Source organism: Pseudorasbora parva, chromosome 9 (assembly GCF_024679245.1).
Source record: "Pseudorasbora parva isolate DD20220531a chromosome 9, ASM2467924v1, whole genome shotgun sequence".
In the NCBI taxonomy this organism is placed as follows: domain Eukaryota; kingdom Metazoa; phylum Chordata; class Actinopteri; order Cypriniformes; family Gobionidae; genus Pseudorasbora; species Pseudorasbora parva.
The window spans coordinates 39,705,970-39,730,871 of NC_090180.1; the positions used below are offsets into that span (position 1 = coordinate 39,705,970).

The 24,902-nt window shown below is 37.8% G+C and overlaps 1 protein-coding gene across 3 annotated transcripts in view; it reads right to left on the reverse strand.

Annotated features, from left to right (window-relative positions):
- cadm3 (cell adhesion molecule 3) overlaps positions 1–24,902 on the reverse strand; it is an 80,626-nt gene that overhangs the window by 22,051 nt on the left and 33,673 nt on the right. For all 3 annotated transcript variants that reach the window (XM_067452609.1, XM_067452611.1, XM_067452610.1), the window contains exons 3-6: positions 8,417–8,566; positions 4,658–4,810; positions 599–736; positions 281–451 (exon numbers count right to left, since the gene is read on the reverse strand). In XM_067452609.1, the coding sequence (XP_067308710.1) occupies positions 281–451; positions 599–736; positions 4,658–4,810; positions 8,417–8,566 (612 nt within the window). The remainder of the gene's footprint in view (positions 1–280; positions 452–598; positions 737–4,657; positions 4,811–8,416; positions 8,567–24,902) is intronic.

The window sequence follows — 24,902 nt, forward strand, 5'->3', positions numbered from 1 at the left end:
GGTGACAGCACATATTAAGTTGAATTCTAAATAAAGGTGGCACATTGTGACATTGCACATTCACACCGTATTCACAATTTATGCATTAAAACACAAATCCACCATTTAAAATCAAGCAGTCTATGCTGAAAGCACCAGTCTGACATGGTATATCATGTGGTATAAACTTTTTAGCAGAACTTCTGCTGGTTGGCATTTCTTAAATCATAGCGTCATACCATTCAACTCTACACAACAGCTGCATGAAATAAGCTTTCTGTCTTTTGTATGCGCATCTTACACAAGACGTTGAGGGGCTGTTCTGTCTTCTTGTCTCCGTTGGCGATGGAAGGGTGATCCACCGCACAGGCGATCAGAGCGTTGTTATCATTCCTTGTGACAGTGAGGGTGAGCTCACTGGTTACTGTGTAGGTTGGTTCATCAGGGTTGGACTCCACAACATCAGGACGGCCTACACACACGCAAACACAACATATAAACACTGTAATTACTGAACAACAACAGTTGGGTTCAATGTGTATCTTTGACCTGACTGTGTGTGTGTGTGTGTGTGTGTATGTGTGTGTGTGTGTGTGTGTGTGTGTGTGTGTGTTTGTACCCGGCAGCTCCTCTTGATCACGGTACCAGTGTAGTTTAGCAGGAGGTTTGCTGCCTGAACTCGTGCAGGTAAGAGTGACCTTGCCGCCCTCCTGAACAGCATCTTCAAAACCTGTTATCACTGGCTTACCTGGAACACCTGGGAGAGATTCAGAGATATAATATGAAACACATAACATTATCCACTGCAGTTTGAAAGGAAATAAGTGGCTAGATTCTGGCTAGATAAAATGGTAAATAAAATGAAAACAGTCCTGCTTCCTAACTAGCGGCTCACTATCGACAACAACTAGCTACTTGTTATTAGGCCCGTGTGGAATTTGAACCAAAAGAAATCTGCTCTGTAGATTTCTGCAGAATTCAAATGTCCATCATTTACACACCCCGCCCATTGCATGTTTTTTTATATAAAAACTTGGCAAATTTTATGTTTTAGCTGCCAAAAAGAGTACAGTACTCTCAACTCCGTTTAACACATTTTACCATATTTAAATCAATTATGCAAACGTCCCCCCCAAAACCGGTACAGAAACTGTGGAGAAGTGTGCATGTTCCGCGTGGGCCTGGTCACATCAAACATGCTTACCAGGAGCGGCTGGTGCTTTTCAAAAGAGGTGAAGCACAGATGCCAGTTATCAATGACAACATGTGTATCTGGATATTTAAAGGTCCCATTACATGAAATGTTCATTTTATGAAGTTTGTCAACATTAATACGAGTTCCCCTAGCCTGAATATTGTCCCAAAGTAGCTAGAAATTTTGATGGGTGTAAACCAAGTTCTGGCTGTCTTTCTCTGCCTTTGAGAAAATGAGCCCAGACGAGCTGATCTTGAATTCTCCTGCTATGACCTCATAACAGGAAAGGTTTCCTCCCCTTCCTGTGCTCTGCCCGCCCAGAGCATTAGTAGAGAATGGATTGAGTTTATCAGTCGTGATGTCAGCAGCACAGGCTTTACCTTATGGATTCGACAGTACCGCCACAAACAGTGAGTAACAGTGTTCATTAATGCCTGATCTGGGATCAGTTTTGATGTAGCTAATCATTCAAGTTCACACAGACTTTCTTTATAAATCGCCTTGAAGCATCAGTGAATCAAGTCAGCGCCTAAAACGATCAGCTTCACGTCGTTTCTCTTAGTAGCATTAAACAAATCTGTTATTTAAATTATTAAACTACAGAGCGATCAAAGAACGCTCTTTATAATGTTCGGATCTGTCAACCACATGTATATCTGCAGTGCACACTTGTCCAGACTGCCGTTACAACAGAAGCTCTTACTGTACTCATGTCGATCGTGTTTGTTGTTAGCTGTGGTGAAAGCATTTTGTGAGAGAAATAAAGTTCACTCGTGTTTATTCAGAGCTCTCAGATACAAACAAAATAAACTTGCGTTCTCAACAACTCAGTACAATAACACTTTCTCAGCAATCTTTCCCCAGCTCTGCGTCTCTCTCTCGACTGGCAGTGCGGCTGCAGCGGCTGCTCGTGACTCACTAAACCACGCCCCCTCTGCACGTAATCTTATTTCAAATGCAAAGATGTCAGCCAATCACAACAGTGGGCGTTTTCACTGAAGTATCAATGCATTCATGGGTTACACACAAATGATGTGCACACAAACATGCACCATGACCAGTGTAAACTGTCTCTTAGGGCCCTATTTAACAATCTAAGCACATGATCTGACGCGCATTACACAGGTGCACGTAATCCATGTGTCCAAATCCACTTTTGCTAGTTTAACGACAGAATTTTTTTTTTGGTGCAGCAGGCACATGGTCTAAAAGGGTTGTACCTAGTCTCTTACAGTTTTTCTCAGTCGATTTGGTACATTTCTCAGATCAGAATTGAAATTCTCAAAACTACCTATTCAATTCTCACATCATTGTGTCACTTGTGCACATCAAAAAGCTGTTTCTCATTTCTTTGAACAAGTTGCAAATGCTTTGGTACATCCACGCAAATGATTATGTCCAATTCTCTGTTGTTTCCTACATTATCAGGTGCTTATGTCATGTTGATCAAAATGTATTATATTGGGTCTCTGTTGAATAGTCTCACCCCCCACAACATATAAGCACAAGCTCAAGTCTTTACATGCAAAATGGTTGCAGAAGTTATTATAATATGTCAAGCATTTTTTATGCTTTCTATATTTCCATTATACTTTTTTCTTAATCTGTCCTGAATTGGTAAATTGCTCCCAGGTGAATCTTGAATTTCTCTAACAAAGGTGCTTCTCATGAAACATCAACTAGCCGGTATATATATATATATATATATATATATATATATATATATATATATATATATATATATATATATATATATATATATATATATATATATATATATATATATATATATATATATTTCTACAGCACCACATGTACAGTTTTTCCTGTTCACATTTCTTCTGTAGGTTTTTTGTGTGTGTGCTATTCAGTGCTTTCTTTTCATTTTTGTATCTCAATGACATGTTCTGTCAATAAAATACAGTACAAACAGTAAGAGTGTAAATTTGAATCTTTTCCATTCTCTTGCTATTACACTCACACATACACTAAGATGTAAAATTGACAATAATTGTCATCAAAACTTTAGCCATAGTTTCCATCAGAACATCCTCCAGAGTAAACTGTTATATTGACAACATGACTAAACAATTTGACTGTCTTATCCATACACAATGACACAAGGACTTGTCATTCTGATGGCACTGACATGTTCATTGACACAGATATTTACTTTTGAGAGATGAACTAAGGTTTTTGAGGAAGAGAGTGGCTTTTGCAGGTTATCCATGGTGTTTTGCTATTTGTACAAATTGTTTTGAGAAATGCACTTACTGTTTTGCAGATTGTGAGTTTGATTCGAGAAATGTACCAAAGCGACTGAGAAAAACTGTAATAAGTCATGGGTGTGTTTTGGCCATTTGCAATAAAAGTCTCTTCTCCCATTATCTTTAAAAGCCAGTTGCGCTTGCACCATGGTGATTGCCATTTACTTGACTGAACGCTTCCCCAAAGAGGAATTCTTTCATTTTTAAAATTTTAAAATGTTTGTGTGGCACATGCCCATGGGTGAACAGATGGACAAAAGTGCATTTGCTATTTAATCAACATGGAGCTGGACATTAAAATTGTAACTGCGTCGGACTGAAACTAGCACAAAACACTTGCATCGCTGTAGTGATATATGCTTATTGTGACAAATTACCTTTCAAAGAGACTCATGAACTCAGAAGTTATCGGTTTCAACCATGCTGACACATCTTTTACTATTCGAACTCACTGAACTTGCCAGTTACAGCAGTTATTTAATTGACATATGACCCACTTAATGACCTCTATTAACACTACTGATGTATGCTACAAGATAGATAGATAGATAGATAGATAGATAGATAGATAGACAGACAGACAGACAGACAGACAGACAGACAGACAGATAGATAGATAGATAGATAGATAGATAGATAGATAGATAGATAGATAGATAGATAGATAGATAGATAGATAGATAGATAGATAGATAGATAGACAGATAGACAGACACACCGACAGATAGATAGATAGATAGATAGATAGATAGATAGATAGATAGATAGATAGATAGATAGATAGATAGATAGATAGATAGATAGATAGATAGATAGATAGATAGATAGATAGATAGATAGATAGATAGATAGATAGATAGATAGATAGATAGATAGATAGATAGATAGATAGATAGATAGATAGATAGATAGATTTGTCTGTTTTGGATTGAATGACAGCAATGTTTTCATTTTCTAATGGTGTTAGTTTCATCGCCATTTCAATGATTTGCCATTTGTGGCTAAGATCACTTTGCGAGTGCTCATAATCATCTAATAGAAAGGCCTCTGTCCATTAAACAAACAAATATTTTCCTTGTGCTAAAGACACCCATGACATGATGTCTCAGACTTTCAGTGAAATACATGAAGAGGAATGAGGAATGTGCTACATATAACAGCCAATTTTACTGATTCATGCCACCCTGACTAAAAACTCACACACACACATACATACCAAGTACAGTAACTGTGGCTCGTGCGGTCCGTACAGGCATTGTGAAAATGGAACAGGTGTACTCTCCATCATCTGACAGCTGAACGTCCGCGATGGTGATTATCAGCTCTGTACCCGTGGACTTTACCAACTGGATACGGTTATCTCTCAGTGCTGAAAAAGACAGAGCAGATAAGAGAAACACATACACTACATAGGTGCCATATTCAAGAATTTTTAGCATTTTATTTTCCCCTTTTTGCTGATAACGTTAGTCAAGGTGTCTGGCACAAAAACATTGTGATTTAGATTTATGTGATGAATCTCTCTACCATCTCTCTAACTCTTCCATTTTCTCCCTTTATCAGACTTGTACTTGTTACATTTTTGTTACTTGTTACACATGGAAAATGTATGTGTACAATCCTGCTCCACACTACATTCATATGACTTTGAAATCCATTTATAAGATTTTTTTTATATATGTCTTATTCAGAATGAGATGTGTCCATATCATACTGAATGCGCAATTTTGTCTGATCTGAATACACACATTTTTGCTTACTCTTTCCTCATCTAGCAAACCGTGTGACGTTTACTATGTAGTGAGTATAGAACAAGTCAGCAGTTTTGGACACTGTATACTGTATGCATGAATGCATAAAATGCCTCTGTTCTCTTACAGATATTGTGAGTTCAGCACCAAAGCGAGATGACAGACATGAGTACAGGCAAAGTTTCCAGTTGTCTGTGCTCTTTTTCCACTGACAGCTTCGCTCAGTTGTTGTATGAGAAAGTCTCTTGGCATCATGCTGATGCTGACATTATTACTATAGCAACCCATGTAGATACATAGGATATTGACGAGATTTCACCATGCAAAATGACAGTCCTCAGATTAGATTTCTGTGCAACCAAGCCTAGGAAATAAACCAGCTGTACATTTAGGAATTCTATATGTAAATGACCTCTATTCTGAATGGCTATAGCACCGTTGTTCATCAGAGTACGCCGAATGGCTTAATACTGAATATATATTCATATGTGGTCATGTTGCGATGTTATAGTCATGATTTAGAAGTATTTAAAGTATGTCTGCACAGTACATAAAACAATTTTATCCCAAAAAGGATTTTCCATTTAATAAAAAATAAATAAAATAAAAAATAAAGCTTGTCCCTCCCTAACTTTTAAGGTAATCTTTATGCTAATGCACTCCTAGAAGTTCAAATTTACACGTCTTGCTTGTTTCCGCCACAGAAAAACACATTTTAAAAGATACTTAGATAAAATATACTTTTTATCTCATAATTGCTACTTTATATTACGCAATTCTGACTTTATATAACTCACAATTGCTAGCCTGACAAGCCAGACCCACATCAAGATGTTGGGTCTGGGAATCACTCTGTACACGATGTGATTGGCCTGAGCAGAGTTTGGTTTTTGCAGCTCAGGTATTGAGAGTTGCTAGACTCGTGGCAGATTAGATAGTTTTTCACCAAATATTTGCTTTTTATTTATTTTATGATAACGATTAATAGTTTTAGCTTTAGTTAATAATAATAACAACACAGTTCTCTTCCTGGAAAATGGAGGAAAAATACTGACTCATCCTGCACTACACAGATTTTTGCCCAATCAAGTGTTCCGTAGACAGAGAAAGTCCCCCAAGTATGGTTGGTCTGATCAAACAGGCTGGCAATGATTCAGAAAACCTGTTTGAGAAGTTATTATTTTTGCTAATGGTGCAGAAATTACACACTTCACCTTTGAACAAAAGGAGAACTTGTGTCTAACGCAGATATACAGTAAATGTGTGCGTGCGCTTCATGGTTTATCAGTAAGTGAAGGGCACTTAATTTGTCTTCATCAGCTGACGGTCCTCTGTCCTCCATTCTGCTCTTTCATGCACACACTCCTCCTTTGTCATTCCTCTCTTTATCTCTCTTCGCTCATCCACTCATCCATCGTTCCTCCGCGCTAATCTGTTCATCTCTTCACACTTGTGAGTATGTGTGAGTCTCCTGTTCTCCTTTTACGGTGTTCTCTCTATGTTCTACACAGCAAAAAATATTTTTCTTAAAATTTCTTAATCTCATCCTTCAATTTGGAAACATTCACAGGGGAGCAAAACTGTAGATAATAAGATAATAAAATTTGTTTTCAGAGAACTTGAATCGAGTTGATTAATTACCCCAAATAGTTTTTTATGTTTAAAGGTCAAACCACAATACATTTATTTGAATTTATACTAAAAGCAATAGGGTTAGAAAATAAACTTCATTAAAATTTGGAAACTAATTATCTTGCAGCCTGACTTCGTCATACTCAGATTCTAGTCAGAATATGAGTCTGATTTTGCTCCATCAGGCTGTGTTTCAACCGAACCAGGAAAGAAAATGTCTCAGCACTCAACTGGATAGACCTACAACCAATCAGAGCAGCGGAGTAAGTGACAAGCGACGCATAGTTGTCAACAGAACTCAAATGCACACGTACTGGAAGAAGTAGTAGATAAAGATGAGTGTAAACGATCTTTGATGGAGAGTACAGAGTACTTACCAACACGATCATCATTTTTGAGAGACGTATTAAAGGTGAATACATATACAAAAAAGTTCTCAGTTTAAGATTAGAATGAATTCAACCCAAGCACCCTTTGGTGACGTGGTTGATTACATTACTGTTGATCATCTGTCCATCATTGTATAAAGCCAGCCCCGAAAATTTGTTTGGTCCGAACAGCTCCAATAGGGTCTGGTTCGAGCATAGTTGCTCCACAACAGATCTAGTCCAGACTCAACTTCCACCCTGTGGGTGGGGCTAAGTTCGGCTGGCATCCAGGCTAATTATCTTAAATTTGCTAAAAATATATTTATCCTATTTTTTTTAAAGTCCACCTCTGTGATTTTTATTTCTCTTCTCCCTTCTCTTAACGCTCCCTTTTTCTTTCTCGTTCAATAGACTTTTCTCTTTCTGCTTTTTCATGGTGCTCTCTTGTTGCCTTCTTTTGTTTTCCTCTTTAATCAGGTCACCCCTCTATTCTCTCTCTCGCTCTGTCTTTCTCTCTCCATCACCTCGCTTTTCGTTATCACAGAGCCACCTGTTTGTTTTTAGGGTGATATTAATGTTTTAGGAAGGTGTCTCGCGCATTCTTTTTGTGTCTGGTGTTGGGGGACTAGGAGCTCTTGTGGAAATCTCTAAGGAAGGGTCCAACAAAAATCAATTCCTGTTCACACCAAAATGGGGAGTAATTGCAGTCACAGACCACAGTCTTAAAAGCGAATGAGTAAAAGAGAGGTCATGAAATGTCTGTTTGTGAATTGCAGTTTACAACTAGTTTTAGCAGTAATGTTACACTTTTTGTTGGAAATAGGATATTCTACTTAAATAAATAAATGTAAAAATACTCAGTGGTTAAAAATGTTTAAAAAGATTCGATTTTTTTCAGTAGGAATTGATTGGATTGTGAAAAGAGAGAGCTATTAAACAATGCAAGCAACCCGAATTAAAGTTTGCTAAATAAAGTTGTGGCAGACGGGAAGATATTCAACAAATTTTTAATGAGCCCCAATTTCACACATCTGCTTCTGAAGACTTATATAGCCTAAATCACACAGACCACTTTCCATTTTTGGAAACTTCAGTCTCCATTCACTTTTATTATATGGAAAAAAGCAGCCAGGACCACAGCACTGCTCCACAGAAAGAAAAAGTCATACAGGTTTGGAAGAATGTTAAAATCATAATTTTCCTATTAAAATAGGTGGTGCTCACCTCTCTTCTCTCCAAAGTACAAGGTCTGCTGGGCTGTGTTGGACCATTGAAGAGAGGAGTTATCATTTTCTTTCACGCTGCAGGTCAGGGTCACCACCCCGCCCACTGCCACCGTCTCATCTTGGGTCACTGGCTGGAAGGGGTCTTCATCTGGGCAACGGGACAGAGATAAATGAGAAGTTATTAGAGTAAAAAAAGAGAGAAAACCAAGATGGCATCATGAAATGAGATATAGTTAGAGACAGAGAGAGAAGACAGTGAGAAAACGAGAGTGAAAATTAGATGCTTCGTCCCCATCATCATGATCTTTGAATGCAGTGATGTGTATTTCTCGCTAAAAAAAAAAAAAACAGAAGAGAAGAGAAGAGAAAATAGCATCGTTAAAGTTGCCTGCACCTCACGCTGCGTGGGTCGCCAGAGAATGAAACTGTAGATTAAGATAGCATGAAAAGAGATAGGAAGAAATTGATAATAATAAAATGCTGACTGAGGTCCCCAAGATTCTGAAGAAAAACAACACATTTTAAGAGGATATATATGTAATTACTAAATAGCCATGTTGGCTCATATTAGATATTTGCTCATATATGTATTTTTATTTTATTTTTTATGTATCCTGCATCATTTATGATACGGGCATGAATGGTACTTCAAATCTTATGCTATACTTTTTTTGCGGAAGGTGTTTTTACCTGGTAAAAACAACAACAACCCTAGGCTTAGAATTATGAAGGGACCAATCACATCTTATGACCAGAATATCATAGAAACATAGGTGGGTCCTTTAAGAGGACCAGGAAAACCCTAGCTAGCTGCATAGTAACACCCTGGCAACCACAAAGAACATTCTAGCAAATGTAAAGCATCCCCCTATTACCCCCCAGAAAACCCTAGTAACTGCACCGCAGCAATTCACAATATGCAAGCAACTACTTGGCAACCACCCAAAACACCATAGCAACTGCATAGCAACACCAGGACAATCACCTAGAACAGGGGTTTTCAAACTGGGGTCCCGGGACCCCAGGGGTCCTCCAGAAGATTCTAAGGCAGGGCTATTCAAATCTTACCCTGGAGGGCCAATGCACTGCAAAGTTTAGCTCCAACCCTGATCAAACATACCCTCCTGTGATTTTCTAATGATCCTGGAGGCATTGATTAGCATGTTCAGGTGTGCTTGATTAAGGTTTGAGCTAAACTCTGCACTGCATTGGCCCTCCAGGGTAAGATTTGAATAGCCCTGTTCTAAGGGGTCCCCAGAAAAAATTCAAATAATTAAAAGACAAAGAAAAAATGGATAAAGTCTACCGAACAATCTAACTGTTTAATTTCTAAATGTTTCTCACCCTGTTAGCCATATACAGTACATACCTTTCAGAATTGTATATGTTTGCTTTGTATCTTGCTAGTGAGTTTTTATCACTATAGTCCCAGCTCACTGGGTTCGTAGAGCAGAATTCTTAATGCGGTACGTAAGCTGCTTACATACATTTATTGTGAAAGTTGCTTATACAAGTAATTTTTAATTGAACATATTCTTCTTCAGGTTTATACTTCCAACATTAAGTATATTAAATTTAAATTTGGAAACAATATGTTGTATTTTAAATCTCACACTTACTATTTATCTAACAGTTTAAATGTTTTTCCATACATAAAATATGGATTTAAGGGGGTCCCCCATAAAGGTGCATCTTCGTCTGCGTCTTTAGTTGCTTCTTGAAAGATGAAATGTTCTCGGCAGTTCGGGTCGAGGTCATTTCACCTGAGAGGTGAAGAGAGGATGAAGGTTTTGGAGAGTGGATCTGATCGTTGTGAAGAGCGTCGCTCGCTCAGTGACCGTAGCTGGAGGGTTGAAGCATATACTTGTATGAGTGAATTGAGGAAGGAGGTGTTTCAGTTGCAGTCCTGGGGCTATATTCACAAAACATCTTAAGGCTAACTTGTAAAGTAGCTCCTAACTTCCCGATTTAGGAGAAACTCTTACAAACAATGGGGTCCTAATTTTAGGACTCCTACATTTTTGCTCTAAGAGTATTTCACAAAGCATTTAATGCTAAAACCAGTTACTAAATTTGGAAACAATATTTTGTATTTTAAATCTCACACTTACTATTTATCTAACAGTTTAAATGTTTTTCCATACATAAAAATATAGAGATGGATTTAAGGAGGTCCCCCATAAAGGTGCATCATATTTGGGGGTCCTCATCGTAAAGTTTGAAAACCCCTGACCTAGAACATTCTAGCAACTGCATATCAACCAGTGAGAATATTCCAGCATCGCATCATAATAATGAGTTTTGTACAGGTAAATACCACTCACATCTCCTGAAAAAAAAGCTTAGTTTTGTGATTTTATATTGATTGCTTAGTGCTTATAGGGATTGAGGTTTGAGGTTAACTGTAAAGCCCTTCAGGCAAATAAAAGAGGATAACTTTACTCAAATGTGTCTGTGTGAGTATAAAGGCCAGATGTAATGCCAATGCTAGATTAGCTGTATGATAATTCCGCCCTGGGCGGCACATGCTTCACTTTACCCAATAATTACCACTTAGGTTATAATCGATGACCTTTTTAATGCTGACCGCTGCTTGATCAACTTTGGGCGAAACACCGTCTGAATGTTAGGCTAATGGCAACTTGAATGGAGGGATACGTTAATGTTAAGTGAATACTGGGCAAATGCTGGCTTGATGCTGGCCAAGCTCCGGACTCAAAGAGATTAAACATGGAGCAAAACTTGGCTGAATGTTGGGCGTATGCTGGCTGAATGACGGGGCAAATATTGCTAATTGCAAGGCTAACATTGGTTGAATACTGACTTAATCTTGGCCTGATTCTGATGTCACACTGCCTTATGATACTGCATTTGTCGAACTCGATCTTGGATTGATTCGGGCTAAACGCTGGCTTAATTCTTGCCTGATGTTTTGCTAGAGCTAGGATTAACCTACACAATCGCAGGCCAAATGCTGGCTTTCCATGGGCAAATATGTGGGACAAACGCAGGTGTGCTAGGCGAGTGTGAAGCTGGGCCGAACTCAGCCTGATTAGCCTAAAAGGCTTTAACAAGACTCTGATTTTAAAAATAGAGCTAGATCAGAAGGGATGAGAAAAGACCAAGTCTCAGCATTTACATCACAGAACATCTGGCTATGTGCGTACATGTTAAAACCCTCACGTGCTCTCAAAACCGAAACAGTGGTAGAATTATAGTTAGCTCTGTAAACTCAATGAACCTATGCCAACAGATAATAGGCTAAAATTAGCCTTTAGCTTTAGCACACACAGTGCTGGCTACTTATCGGCAACCAATTAGAGCGGTGTTAGCAGTTAATAAGCGATTAGTGGGTCACATACACGCTCTCTGTGCAGTGGACAACTGCTGCAGGGGGCACTTACTGAGACTCTCAAAATGGCATCTGATCCATTTAACTGGTTATGTCAGGACACTGACTCGACTCTAATCACTGAGTGGATGGAGTGAAGTGGATATGGGGAGAGAGAGAGAATCTGGGTAAATTCAATTTTAAAGACAATACCACTATGTCCTACTCACTCCAAAGGGCAGAGCACTTAAAATGAGTACTCTGAAGGGTGCATGATTGCATGATTGGAACACACTACTCAAATATATGTCACTGCCACTTTATGTAGCTTGATAACATAAGCAGTAGCATTTTGAATTCTCCCATTATTTACTCATCCTCATGTTGTTTCAAACCTGCCTGGAACACAAAAAAAGAGCTTTTTAATTGCTTTTGTCCAAACAACGAAAGTCAGTGGTGTCCAAAGCAACACTGGACCCCCACTGACTTTCATAATACATGGTAAAAAAAACAAAAACATTTATTGTTCCACATAATAAAATATGGGTCAGACAAGTTTGGAAGAAAAGATGGACAACAGGTAGTGACACGACAAGTGTTTAGCAAACAAATTTTCTTTAAAATTTTTAAACAACATTTACATGTATGCATTTAGCAGATGCTTTTATCCAAAGCAACTAACAAAAGCAATCAGTCAAAGAGCCAACTATGTTCACATTATAATGCCAGGTTTATTAGACAAGTGCGTTAGGAAGCTTGGTAAGAGTGTGGGGTGGTTAAATGTTAGTGGAAGAGGGGTGTCTTTAGTTGCTTCTTGAAAGATGAAATGTTCTCGGCAGTTCGGGTCGAGGTCATTTCACCTGAGAGGTGCAGAGAGGATGACGATTTTGGAGAGTGGATCTGATCGTTGTGAAGAGCGTCGCTCGCTCAGTGACCGTAGCTGCTGGGTTGAAGCATATACTTGTATGAGTGAATTGAGGAAGGTGTTTCAGTTGCAGTCCTGGGGCTATATTCACAAAACATCTTAAGGCTAACTTGTAAAATAGCTCCTAACTTGGCCGATTTAGGAGAAACTCTTAAAAACAATGGGGTCTTAATTTTAGGACTCCTACGTTTTTGCTCTAAGAGTATTTCACAAAGCATTTTAATGCTAAAACCAGTTCCTAAATCTGCGAAATGTTAAGAGTAGTCAAGAGGAATAATAAGTCACTAAGACCAAATCACAAACAATTCTAATGGCTGTTGCAGACCTTTTTCCCCTTTCTTCTTACTGTCCTATCATAATAAAAAGGGAAAATACACCCTGATATGAGTGGTAGTGGGTCAATCTTTTACAAAATACTGCTAGAAAAGGTGGACAACAACACAGAAAATAAAATATGACTGGGAAGATGAAAATTGGTTTTAATATTCATGAAACCATGGATGAGTGCTTGAGAAATGTACATGCATGTTCTGTGAATATTAGACACAATTTTCAAGGTAATTAGGCTTCATTATTATAAATGAAATCTTCATTAAATTATCCCACGATTTCTCCACTCTGTAATAAGTGTAAAATGTCAGAAGGCATCCTGTTTCATTCTTTATGGTCATGTAGTAAAATTCAGCCATTTTGGAAATTCGTATTTAAATTTCTTTCTGAAGATCAATCTATTGATCTGGAGCCTGAGCTTTGTAATGGACTTTTAGGAGCAGAGAATGCTTTTTGTAGTAAGTATCAAACACAGGCCATTTCACTTCTATGATGCTTGCAAAAAGACTCCTTTTACAGATGTGGAAAGCAGATTCTGTCCCTACTTTGAGATGTGGGCTAGGGAACTGGGAAATATGTTGCACTTGGAAGAATTATTTATATTAAAAGATAAACTATTCCTTTTCATTAAAATTTGGAAACCAATAAGACCTACAGGAGGACTGAACAAGCTTTATCCATATACGTATGTGTATGTATGTACAATGGTGCCCAAAATTATTAGAACACTGTGCATTTGAGAGAGGAAAACATAGCTGGTATTGTGTATCTATTCTGCGTAAGTATCAATTGCGATTTCTATTTAATGCCGTTTTTGCTCTTAGCATTAGCCAAGAAGCGTGAGAATTGTTGATTCGATTAATCATAAATAGTTTTTTTAATAAATTTTAAAACAATTGAGAAGGATTCATTATGAAGTTAATTATATTCTATTAATTTCTCAATTTTAAAATGCATTTTAAAGGCTCAAACCATGTTTTTCCTCAATGCAAGTGAAGCCAGATTTTATGCAGTCTGGGTCATATTTACATTTATCTTGTTTGATCTTCTACAAAGCGACAGATGAATTTGCACCAAAATAAAGTAGAGTTTGCTGGACAAATGGCTTTTGATGTTAACAAAAAAAGACATAGAAAGCACTTTCTTCTTTCTCTGAGGAGCAGATAAGCCTATTTAGCATGATCATATGGTAACTTCCAATTTTTTATTCACATTTAGCATTGTTCCTCTTGCCGTCTACAGCCCTGTGACCCTTTTTTTGTTACGACCCAGCAGATGTGATGCACTGAGTATACCCACGGACACATGTGCAGTTGATTTTAAACACTCAGACAGTGTCATTCTCCATCGCATCTCCCTCTCTTTCTGCATTTCTCTAGGTGTCTCTCGCTCACACACACACAAATGTGTGAGGGTGTAGAAAGCGCACAGCCTATATTTAAAGCAACATCGTTTACACCCTCCTCACATAGACGACAGAGCAGAGAGGACGGCTGCTGAAAGAGACAAAAGCGAAAGATTACAGATAAACAGATGAATAAGGCGAAAGACTGTCGAAGAAAGCCAAAAGGAGAGACAGAGAGAAATAAATGAGAGAGGGAGGGAGAAGATGAGTGTTTGTATGTGAGAGATAACACAGGTTGAAGTGTAATAAATACAGTCCAAAAACAGACCGTGAAAAATAACCCCTTCATCTCTCCATTTCCCTCTTCCTCCTTTCTCATCTTTCTCCATCTGTGCTTCACTTCTTCTTTCCTTTTCCTCCTCCTTCCATCTGTCTCTTTCTGTCTCTCCATATTTTCCCTCTGGTATTCTGTCACCTCTACACACTCTCCTCTATCTCTCTGCCTCTGTTACGGACTCCCTGCTTCCTCCACTGCATATGTCTCTTTTTCAGCCCGATTAGTGTTTGATTGGCACAACATCCATTTGGTTCTTCTCTGATGTCCAGCTGTTTGCGCGTGGAAGTGTGTAGCAGCAGCTGGACTAGACTAAGTCCTTTTTGCCTTATTAATTGGTCAGACTGCTCACATTTATAAGATTTGATCAAGATTTGATTTGATCTTCTAACTGCTGGAACACATTTGCTTAATCATAATCTGGCAGTGTGTGTGTGGACCAAATATTGATTTATGAAGCTTAATGGAGATTGTCCGCGCAAGAACCCATTTGGCTCCGACGAAGATCTAAAGCTATATCACACCACTAAACCCCCCCCCAGCGGTCCGACAAGAGATCCGTAATGGGTCAACATACAGTCACAGTGCCCAGCCCTGTTGATAAATATAATGGACAATAATGCAATCATTTTCATTGTCAAGATTTTAATTATATTTTATATAGATGCATGATGAAATTTGTTTTATTTTAGATGCATTTTACATGAGAGAACTATTCTTATTCAGCAGTTTTTTGGGGGGGAAATTTCAAGATATATAGTCTAACTACTGTACCTATCGTTTATTATCTTACAATGATTTCTTAAGTAAATGCATCTATTAGGTTATGATGTTTTTTGAAAATCAAGACGAAAATGCACATTCTTTGCTGTGTATCACCTTTTTGCTTCAAAAAATTATTAAAAAGTAGGATAAATAAATAAATATTTATATATACCACAGTAGGGTCCAATTCTCACTATTAACAAAATTAGCATTATTATTTTATTTATTATTATTTCCGTTTTATTGTCTCCCTTAAGCAAAATGTATCTTTATTTATTTTTTATACGTAAAAAATAAACATATTACTAGCATATTGGCTGCTTATTTGTACTTATACAGCACATATTAATGCCTTATTCTGCATGACCATATTCTACATTCATTTAATCTTACCCGATACCTTACTAATAATAAACAGAATTAGTTTATTGAGGCAAAATCATTGTTAATTACATTAAATAATAGTGAGAATTGGACCTTAATCTAAAGTGTGATTATATAATATTACATATCACACAATAGAAAAAAAAATGTTATATGCTAAACTGATCGATAGTGACAGTAAAGTATGACTGAAAAAAGTATCACAACACAGCTGTTTTTTATATTGATAATAATAAAAAGAAGAAGAAATGTTTTTTTGAGCACCTGCTGAGTATTCAGCTTTGCCATCACAGCAATAAATTACATTTTAGAATATATTTTGTTGTAGTTCACAACTTCACATACTCAAGTAAACGCTTGGGTAAAGCTGTATACAGTACATTAGTAGGTCATTGATCAACATGACCCTTTCCAAACCCCCACTCAATGCCAGCTGTTGCCCTATAACTGCCCCACCCCAAGCACTCTCACACACACACACACACACACACACACACACACACACACACACACACACACACACACACACACACACACACACACACACACACACACACACACACACTTACTTTTCTGCACGATAACTGGCCCCCTGGGTGTGTACGCCCTTATCCTTATGTCATTCGCCCTATTTTTCATCCTTCTCCTTTTTTCTATTTTCACACAATTTGTGATTCACTCTAAAGAGAAGTTTCATACAAATATGAAATGTAATTTTCATGTCAAAATGTAATTTTCATGACGACCAAATTTCAAATGAATAGATTTAATATTAATGATGTTGGAACAATATTGCTACTTGAATGAGTGCACACATACACACACACACACACACACACACACACACACACACACACACACACACACACACAGACAGATTGTTCCTTGCTTGCTTGAGGATCACGTTGAAATTAAAAGTGCTCATTAAGATACAATGTAAATATTTACATAAAAAACTCACTGTTAGAGCACAAATAAATCATTCACACGCTCTACATCAGACAGTATTCATTAAATGACTGCATCGTTCTATCTCTTTTCTTTCTCTTTCCCGCTCTTTTTCACAGTTGTTGTTGGTTATGCCGCCCTCCTCCCTCTGCCTGTCAAACATTGTTAGTGCACTATCTCGCACCCCAGAGAGAGAGACTGAGCAGGGGGCAAGAAGGGACAGAATGACCCAGAGAAGGAGAGAAGGAGAGAAGGAGAGAGAGAGAGAGAGAGAGAGAGAGAGAGAGAGAGAGAGAGAGAGAGAGAGAGAGAGAGAGAGAGAGAGAGAGAGAGAGAGAGAGAGAGAGAGAGAGAATGGGGAGAAAGTCTCAAGCTGATATTTTTCAGGTGCCACGATGTTTACTATTGGTCTACAATCGTTTGAACTTGCCTGTGATGGCCACAAGTGCTTTGTCTAGGAAGCCACCTCAATATATTTAAGTTTCAAGTGTTTAAAAAGACATGGCATTTGATGCCCAAAAATGCTGCCTGTGCCTACACTACCTAGTATTCTATTCCCTTAAAAATAATTTCCCCTAAATTGATAGTTAAACTTCAAGTGACGTTAATATTGAATTTAAAGTGACATTTTGAAGTTGAAACACTGAAATAGTATTTTCTCATAAAATGTACCTGTTTTTATATAAATTGTTGAATAGGCATTTACAGGCAGCTCACTAAGATCCATTCAATGTCCAAAAATGAAGGTCCAAAACACCAAACTAAATTTAGCCATCCATAAAATGACCAAATAATACTCAGTTTTCTGACTACTGTATAGGTTCAATTTAAACATTTAAACCAATCTACACTCTCTGAAAAATTGGTACAAAAACTGTCAATGGGACGGTACCCTTTAAAAAGGTTCAAAGATGTACCATTTAGGTACTAATATGTACACGTTTGGTACCAGTATGTACAATTGATGTACTAATGTGCACTCTTTAGGTACAAAGCTGTACCTTTTGAAAGGGTACCAGCCCAGTGACAGCTTTCAGCTCAGTGTATTATGCCCTAAAGTGCTGTTTACATTAAAACGTGCATTGGATTCCCAAAAATGCTGCCTAGATAAGTCAATCATTTTTTTTATTGATTTATTTGTTTGTTTTTTATTTTAATCATACCAAGCCCACAACTCGTTTCCATTAAAATGTCCAATTCAATTATTCAAATGTGCTGTCTACAGTACACTCTATAATGCACAAAAATAGAACCTAGGCAGGTAGCTCACTGCGCTTTCATATTTATAGGTTCAGTTTAAACATTCAAACACACCTATGATGCCCAAGAGTGCTCTCTAGATAGGCAGCTCACTAGGTTAATGCCAAACATTCAGGCATGCTCTACATTCGAACACGCCTATGATTCTCAAAAAATGCTGTCTAGGCAGCTAACTAGCTTTTGAGATTCAGCCAATGAAAAAGAGCACTTAGTGCTTTGGCAGGTATCGAGTGCATTGCAGCCAATAAAGCACTTTAAGAAATAAGAGGTCAATTACAAGGAGGTGGAGATATGAGATCCCTTTATCAAGCAAACAGACACGGCGACCTCAGCCACCACAATGCCACCATAAACATTCTCGCAACGATAACAAACACGTCAGTATAGACTCAACTTCGAGCACTTTCTCGCTCACTATCGGTCCATCTCTCACTCTCATACACACACCGACAGACGCCAGGAGCCTCGGAGAGCCTTGTGATGGATAGAAGCAAAGAGAGGAGAGAACAGTGTCCTGAGGGAGAAAGAGAGATATAGAGACAGATAGAGGGAGTGACAGTGAGAGGTGAAAGAAGAAAGAAGGGGGGTGAAAAAGACCATAAATTAAATCATTTTAGAACAAAGGAGGAAGGTTGCTACGCAACCAGACAGGGAGGTTACCAGGGGCAACCGCTATGACCTGAAGCTTGACCCTCAAGACGAAGCGACCCCAACACACATACACACACACACACACACACACACACACACACACACACACACACACACACACACACACACACACACACACACACACACACACACACACACACACAAACATTCAGTTTATTTGTTTTGCTTCTCTTAGTTTTAAAGAAAAGACAAAACTGAGGAAAGAGAATGAAACAGGACACATCAAAATTAAGAAAAATCAGTGGGTATATATGATATGTGTGTATATATGCTGTTTGTATGAATGTTTGTGTTCACTTAGTTATACTTCAGGGACAAAATTACCCACAGTATCTCGCTAAACCTGACAGAACCTCCCAATGGGGGTTTCCTCAAAGGTGAGCATAAATTTTAAATATTGTTTTACTTTAAAATGCAAAACATTTCTTTAGGGTAGGCAGGTTTCAAAATGAACACTCACAAGAGGCAAAACCAAAAGTAGTCTGCCCCTCTCTGAGGTAAGTGATGCTGAGTGACTGAACTAAAAAACACATAAAACATCGACATCAATAAACATCTGGTGCATATCCTGACAACCTTTTACTTCAAAAAGTGAATATTTATATTATATTTACATTATATTTATGTAAATTATTTGTATAATTGAATTTATACAATTATTTTATGATTACTATTATGTTTTTTAGCTATTTAATTAATACAGACGATACTTGAAAATGGAGGGGGGGGCAATTTTTGTATTTTTATAAAGCATAAAGAAACAGAACAGTGAACGAAATTCTAGGTATAATTCTAGTTGGGAAATAATCATTTTGGGACTATTTGCAAATTATATTTGCATTAATTTGCATCAAATATCCCGAGATTCTTCCAGTTAGTGAATAAATAAATAACATTCTATTAACTATTAATTGACTATTAACATAAATAGTCGCTGTTAACAGTCAAATTCCTTAGTGGTTTGGTGTCGAAGGTTACAGGTTCTGCCCTCATATAGGTTATTTTTCTTCTTCATTAAAGGTTGATGAATTGAGAAATCAACTTTCCCTTGAGCTTTTGACATATAAAAGGTCATGGTAATATAAAAATATCCTGTAAGTTTCAGCTTTCTTTTAGTCAGAGAAAAGCTTTTATAGACTCCAGGCCCAGAAGACGATCGTGTGCTTCATACTTACAGAATCATAAGCACGTGTAATTCAGTAGCCCTGCCCACCGACTCATCAGATCACGCTGCCAGCAGCAATAAACATGCCGAAGAAGATAGCAAGATATTGTGGACGAACACAGTCGCTGCATAAGCTTCCCTCGGATCCTAATATTAGGAATCTGTGATACTTCATTAAAGTTCCAGCTCATGTGAGGAAGATAATGGACGTGTGTTCGCTTCATTTCACTGCGGAATCATTTGTAAACAAGTCTCAGGTGCTAAATTTGCAGACACAATACTGTGCCTTCTATATTGGATCCGTCAGGAATGGTGCAACACACTTATGTGAGTAAAACATCTTTTATATGTAATAGTTGTGCCAGGGATGTGTTTTCCAGAAGGGCTACCAAAATGTAAGCCCGTCAGCAGGCCGATGAATCTCGAATAGTGAAATAATATTCCTTTCTTGATCTGGGTGCGCACATGTGTGTGTGTGTGTGTGTGTGTGTGTGTGTGTGTGTGTGTGTGTGTGTGTGTGTGTGTGTGTGTGTGTGTGCAGTTCATGCTTATATCCACCGATCGCGTGGGCCATGTAATACAGAAATAATATTCCAATCAATCACGGGTGGATGAGAAATAAATCATTGTGTTTTGATAAAGATGTTTACGAGACCTGTGATCGAGAGACTCATTCCGGCCGCTTTCAAAACAATCCCTCCCTCATGTGAACTGAACTGACAGAGGAGCTGAAGCTCATTAAATATGCAAATCTTATCCAATCCTAGCCGTGGGCGTTTACTTCCGACTCTCCAGTGCGGCATGCCCATCAAAACCCAGCGTTAAGGAGAGAGCCTCAAAACCAGTGTAGAAAATAGCCTATTACTTATTAGTTATGATGTTTTTGAATGTAATGTATTTTGAATGACAGTTTGGCCGTTTCATTATTGAGGGGGAGTTGTCCCCCTCAGTGTCTATGGTGGTTACGGCCCTGATTTTATATATAGGCCTATTTAGATCTATTTAATTATTAACACAATACTTTTGTGAGTATTTCGTTTTTAACTCCGTTGTTACATAATACAAAGCTGTTTCTGTTCTGATGGCAGACTTGGAGAATCTGATCTATTGGTTTGAGCCCATTAAGCTACAAAAACAACAACAACAGCTATGTAATAAAATCACATGACGTCCCTTTCATTTTTAAAGCATTTAAGTCACTAGCTTATTAAAAACAGACATTACTGCGTTGTTATGTACTGGTAATATATAAAACCTTTCGTAATTAAATTTCCTGCAAAAACAACTAGATTGTGATATATATCATTACTGTGAAATTACTCGTGTGATATTAGATTGCAAGCCGCCTACACCAATCAGCATTAAATAAAAAACAACAGAACTCTATGGTATGTCCTCATTTATCTTGATATTTGTGTGTGTGTGTGTGTGTGTGTGTGTGTGTGTGTGTGTGTGTGTGTGTGTGTGTGTGTGTGTGTGTGTTCCAAAGTTTGCTGATGATAGAAAAGTTGGAAGATGAGAAGTAACATCAATATCTCCCTCTCTCTTTCAGTTAGAATCAGAGTTATTTTGTTCTCTGAGTACTGAAGTATGATGGGAATTATTTCGGACGGCAGCACAAAGACTCCCTCAGCTCTCAAACGAACACACACACACACACACACACACACACACACACACACACACACACACACACACACACACACACACACACACACACACACACACACACACACACACACACACACACACACACACACACACACACACACAATAGACCAAGCATTCACTGTAAGCAGCCCCTCTCTCATAATAACCACACAAACGCACAGGCACACACACAAACACAGACACACGCTCCACATACACAAAAGACCTTAAATGTAGTGTGCACAACAACACAAAAACTGTCCCATGCCAAATAACAGCATACTTGTACAAACAAACAGTGCATTATTGTACAGTAGTTTCCTCATAATCATTAATAAATTAAATAATTGACACACACATGCACACTACTAAATATACACGCTACACAGAACAGAAACATACACTCAAGATAGTATGAAATATTGAGTGTGCTGCATTGTGAAGACCACTCTTTACTGTGATCAGACTTTAAATAGAGGGATACACTGCTCTCCTCAGCAACACCCTCTCTCTCTCTCATCCCCTTCTTTTTAAACAGCTCTCTACTGTTTCTCCCCTTCAGTTCTTCACTTTAGTCTTTTATGCACTGTGCATGCAACTCGGCCTCTCTCGCTCTCTCTTTCCCTCAGTTCTGTCACTATACATCCTTTCTTCTCCATGATCTCCCTCCCATTTCTCTTCTTCATTCTTTCTCTCTTTCATTCCCCAGAGTCTGACAGCAGGAGACTATTACACTCACAGACGGAATCTCTCTCCTCCAATTTCTCTCTGTCTGTCTGCCGTCTTCCCTCTCTCTCACTCGTTCTCCCTCCTGTGCTTTCGCTGTCCTATTCCCTCCCACTCATTCTGCTCCATCCCTACTTCCCTTTCGCTCTGTCTTTTCCTGAGTGGATGTAATTGGTATCTATAGGACACTCCCTGAGAGGGAAAGAGAGAGAGAACTGACATACACTGCAGAATAAAAAACAGACAGCACAACACACCAGAGCAAACACACCACGCTACACCAGAGCAAGACCAACAGCACAGATCAGAGCCGTCAACAACACAACACAACACAACACAACGGAGCAAACAAACACAGCACAAATGACAAACAAGTACAGAACAATACATGCCAGCAAACAAAACAACACATCAAAGCAAACAAACAAATAAAACAAAACAGAGCGAACAAGAACGTCACAACAGATTAGACATCTCAGCAATATAACAGTGCAAACAAACATCCTGACCCGACGGAGACTTGTAATGCTCACTGGTCACTCTTCTTGAAAAATTTCATTATGCGATAAACCTCTTCACGGGAGTCCGAACATATCACAATCATTCCATAACAATAAAAAGTTTTTTTTTTTTTTTTTTTTTTTTATGTTTCTGAAATAAGTCTCTTATGCTCACCAAAGCTGCATTTATTTGATGGCAAGCTGAATTACTTCAGTGTCACATGATCCTTTAAAAACTGATTTGCTGCTCAAGAAACATTTATCAGTGTTTGAAAAAGTTGTGCTTAATATTTTTGTGAAAGCCATGATACGCTAACATTTAAAAGTTTAGGGTGGGTAAGATAAGTAAATAAATAAAAATGATTTTTTTATTCAACAATGATTCATTCAAATGACACTATTTTAAAGCCTTCTTTAAAGATGTATGCAATTGTATTAATAGTAAAATTAAATTAGATCAAAGATTGTTCAATAATTCAATTAATATACATTAGGATTATTCAGTTCAATTTGATGGAATTAATTAAATGGCGGTTAACTAATTTGGTTAACTTTCTGTTAACCAAAGAAACATGAATAAAATATATCATAAACATATTAAGCTTTTTTCAACATTAATAATAACAACAACAACCAGTTTTAATGAGCACCGATAATAAGCACCAATTATTTTAAGACAGTAATATTTCAAAATAAGTTTTTACTGTATTTTTGCCTCTGTGAGGAGAAGAAACAAAAAAAAACTTTTCACCACCAGTGTCAAAACATTAACATACAAAGACAACAAAAACAACTATGACATTTATTACTGCAAATATTACACTACAAAATTAAACAGTTAAATGTTTAGTTAAAGGGTTAGTTCACCCAAAAAAAGAAAATTTTCTCATTAATTACTTACCCTCATGTTGTTCAACACCCGTAAGACCTCTCTTCAGAACACAGATGTAGATATTTGTGTTGAAATCCGATGGCTCAGACAGGCCTTCATTGACACCAATGTCATTTCCTCTCTTAAGACCCATAAAGGCACTAAAGACGTCGCTACAAAGCCCATCTCACTACAGTGGCTCTACAATCATTTTATGAAGCGACGAGAATAGTTTTTGTGTGCAAAAAAACTAAATAACGACTTATATAGTGATGGGCTGATTTCAAAACAAAGTTTAGAATGGTTGTAAATCCGTGTATTGACATATACGATTCAAGTAACATCATCTTTAGTGCCTTTTATGGGTCTTGAGAGAGAAAATTACATTGATGTCAATGAAAGCCTTTCTGAGCCATTGGATTTCAACAAAAATATCTTAATTTGTGTTCCGAAGATGAACCGAGGTCTTACGGGTGTCGAACGATATGAGGGTAAGTAATTAATGACAGAATTTTCATTTTTGGGTGAACTAACCCTTTCATTTAATTAATGTTGAATATATGCAATGCTCAGCTGAGTTTCCATCCTATGTGTTCAAGAAAACGAAAGCTTTGCAATGAAATTGGCCCACTGTTTAGTCCAATCCCCTGCACATCAAGGGATTTATTCTGTAAATTTGCTTCAGTCAGTCTTCTCATTGGATAAAATTGAGCGCATACTTTTTTAATGCAAATTTGTCATTTCCATCTGCCATTTTTTTATGCCATATCCCAAAGTTTGCATAAAAATTGGTGAATATCTTGGCGATACTATTGATATATTGAAGAGGGCTGATGGAGGTAAATAAACATGACGACACAAAAGTAAACAAGCTTAAAATGGCATAAAACCAACAAAAGGCAGCACAGCAGTTCAAACCTGCAGCTCAAACCACAGGACACATCTCAGCAACATTTCAGCACAATATGAGAGCAGTGTGCAGCACACAACAAAAAGAGAATAACTTTTAAGGCTTTGTGAACTTTCCTAACAGAATGGGACTTGAAAAACAAGATAAAACGCCAGAAGAAACCTTTTTGAATCCGCCTGCCCATACTGCAGTAAAAGCCAAAAGAAATCGATTCATGCAAACCTGGGAGACGTTATTCAATGTCCAAAACAGAACACAGCAATCAAGAGTGGAATACCACAAAAACAGACCAGAACAATCTACTGAGGATCACCACAAATTAGACCTGAGAAAAGTGCTGTGGAACAAAGTGAGCAATCTGCTGCAGA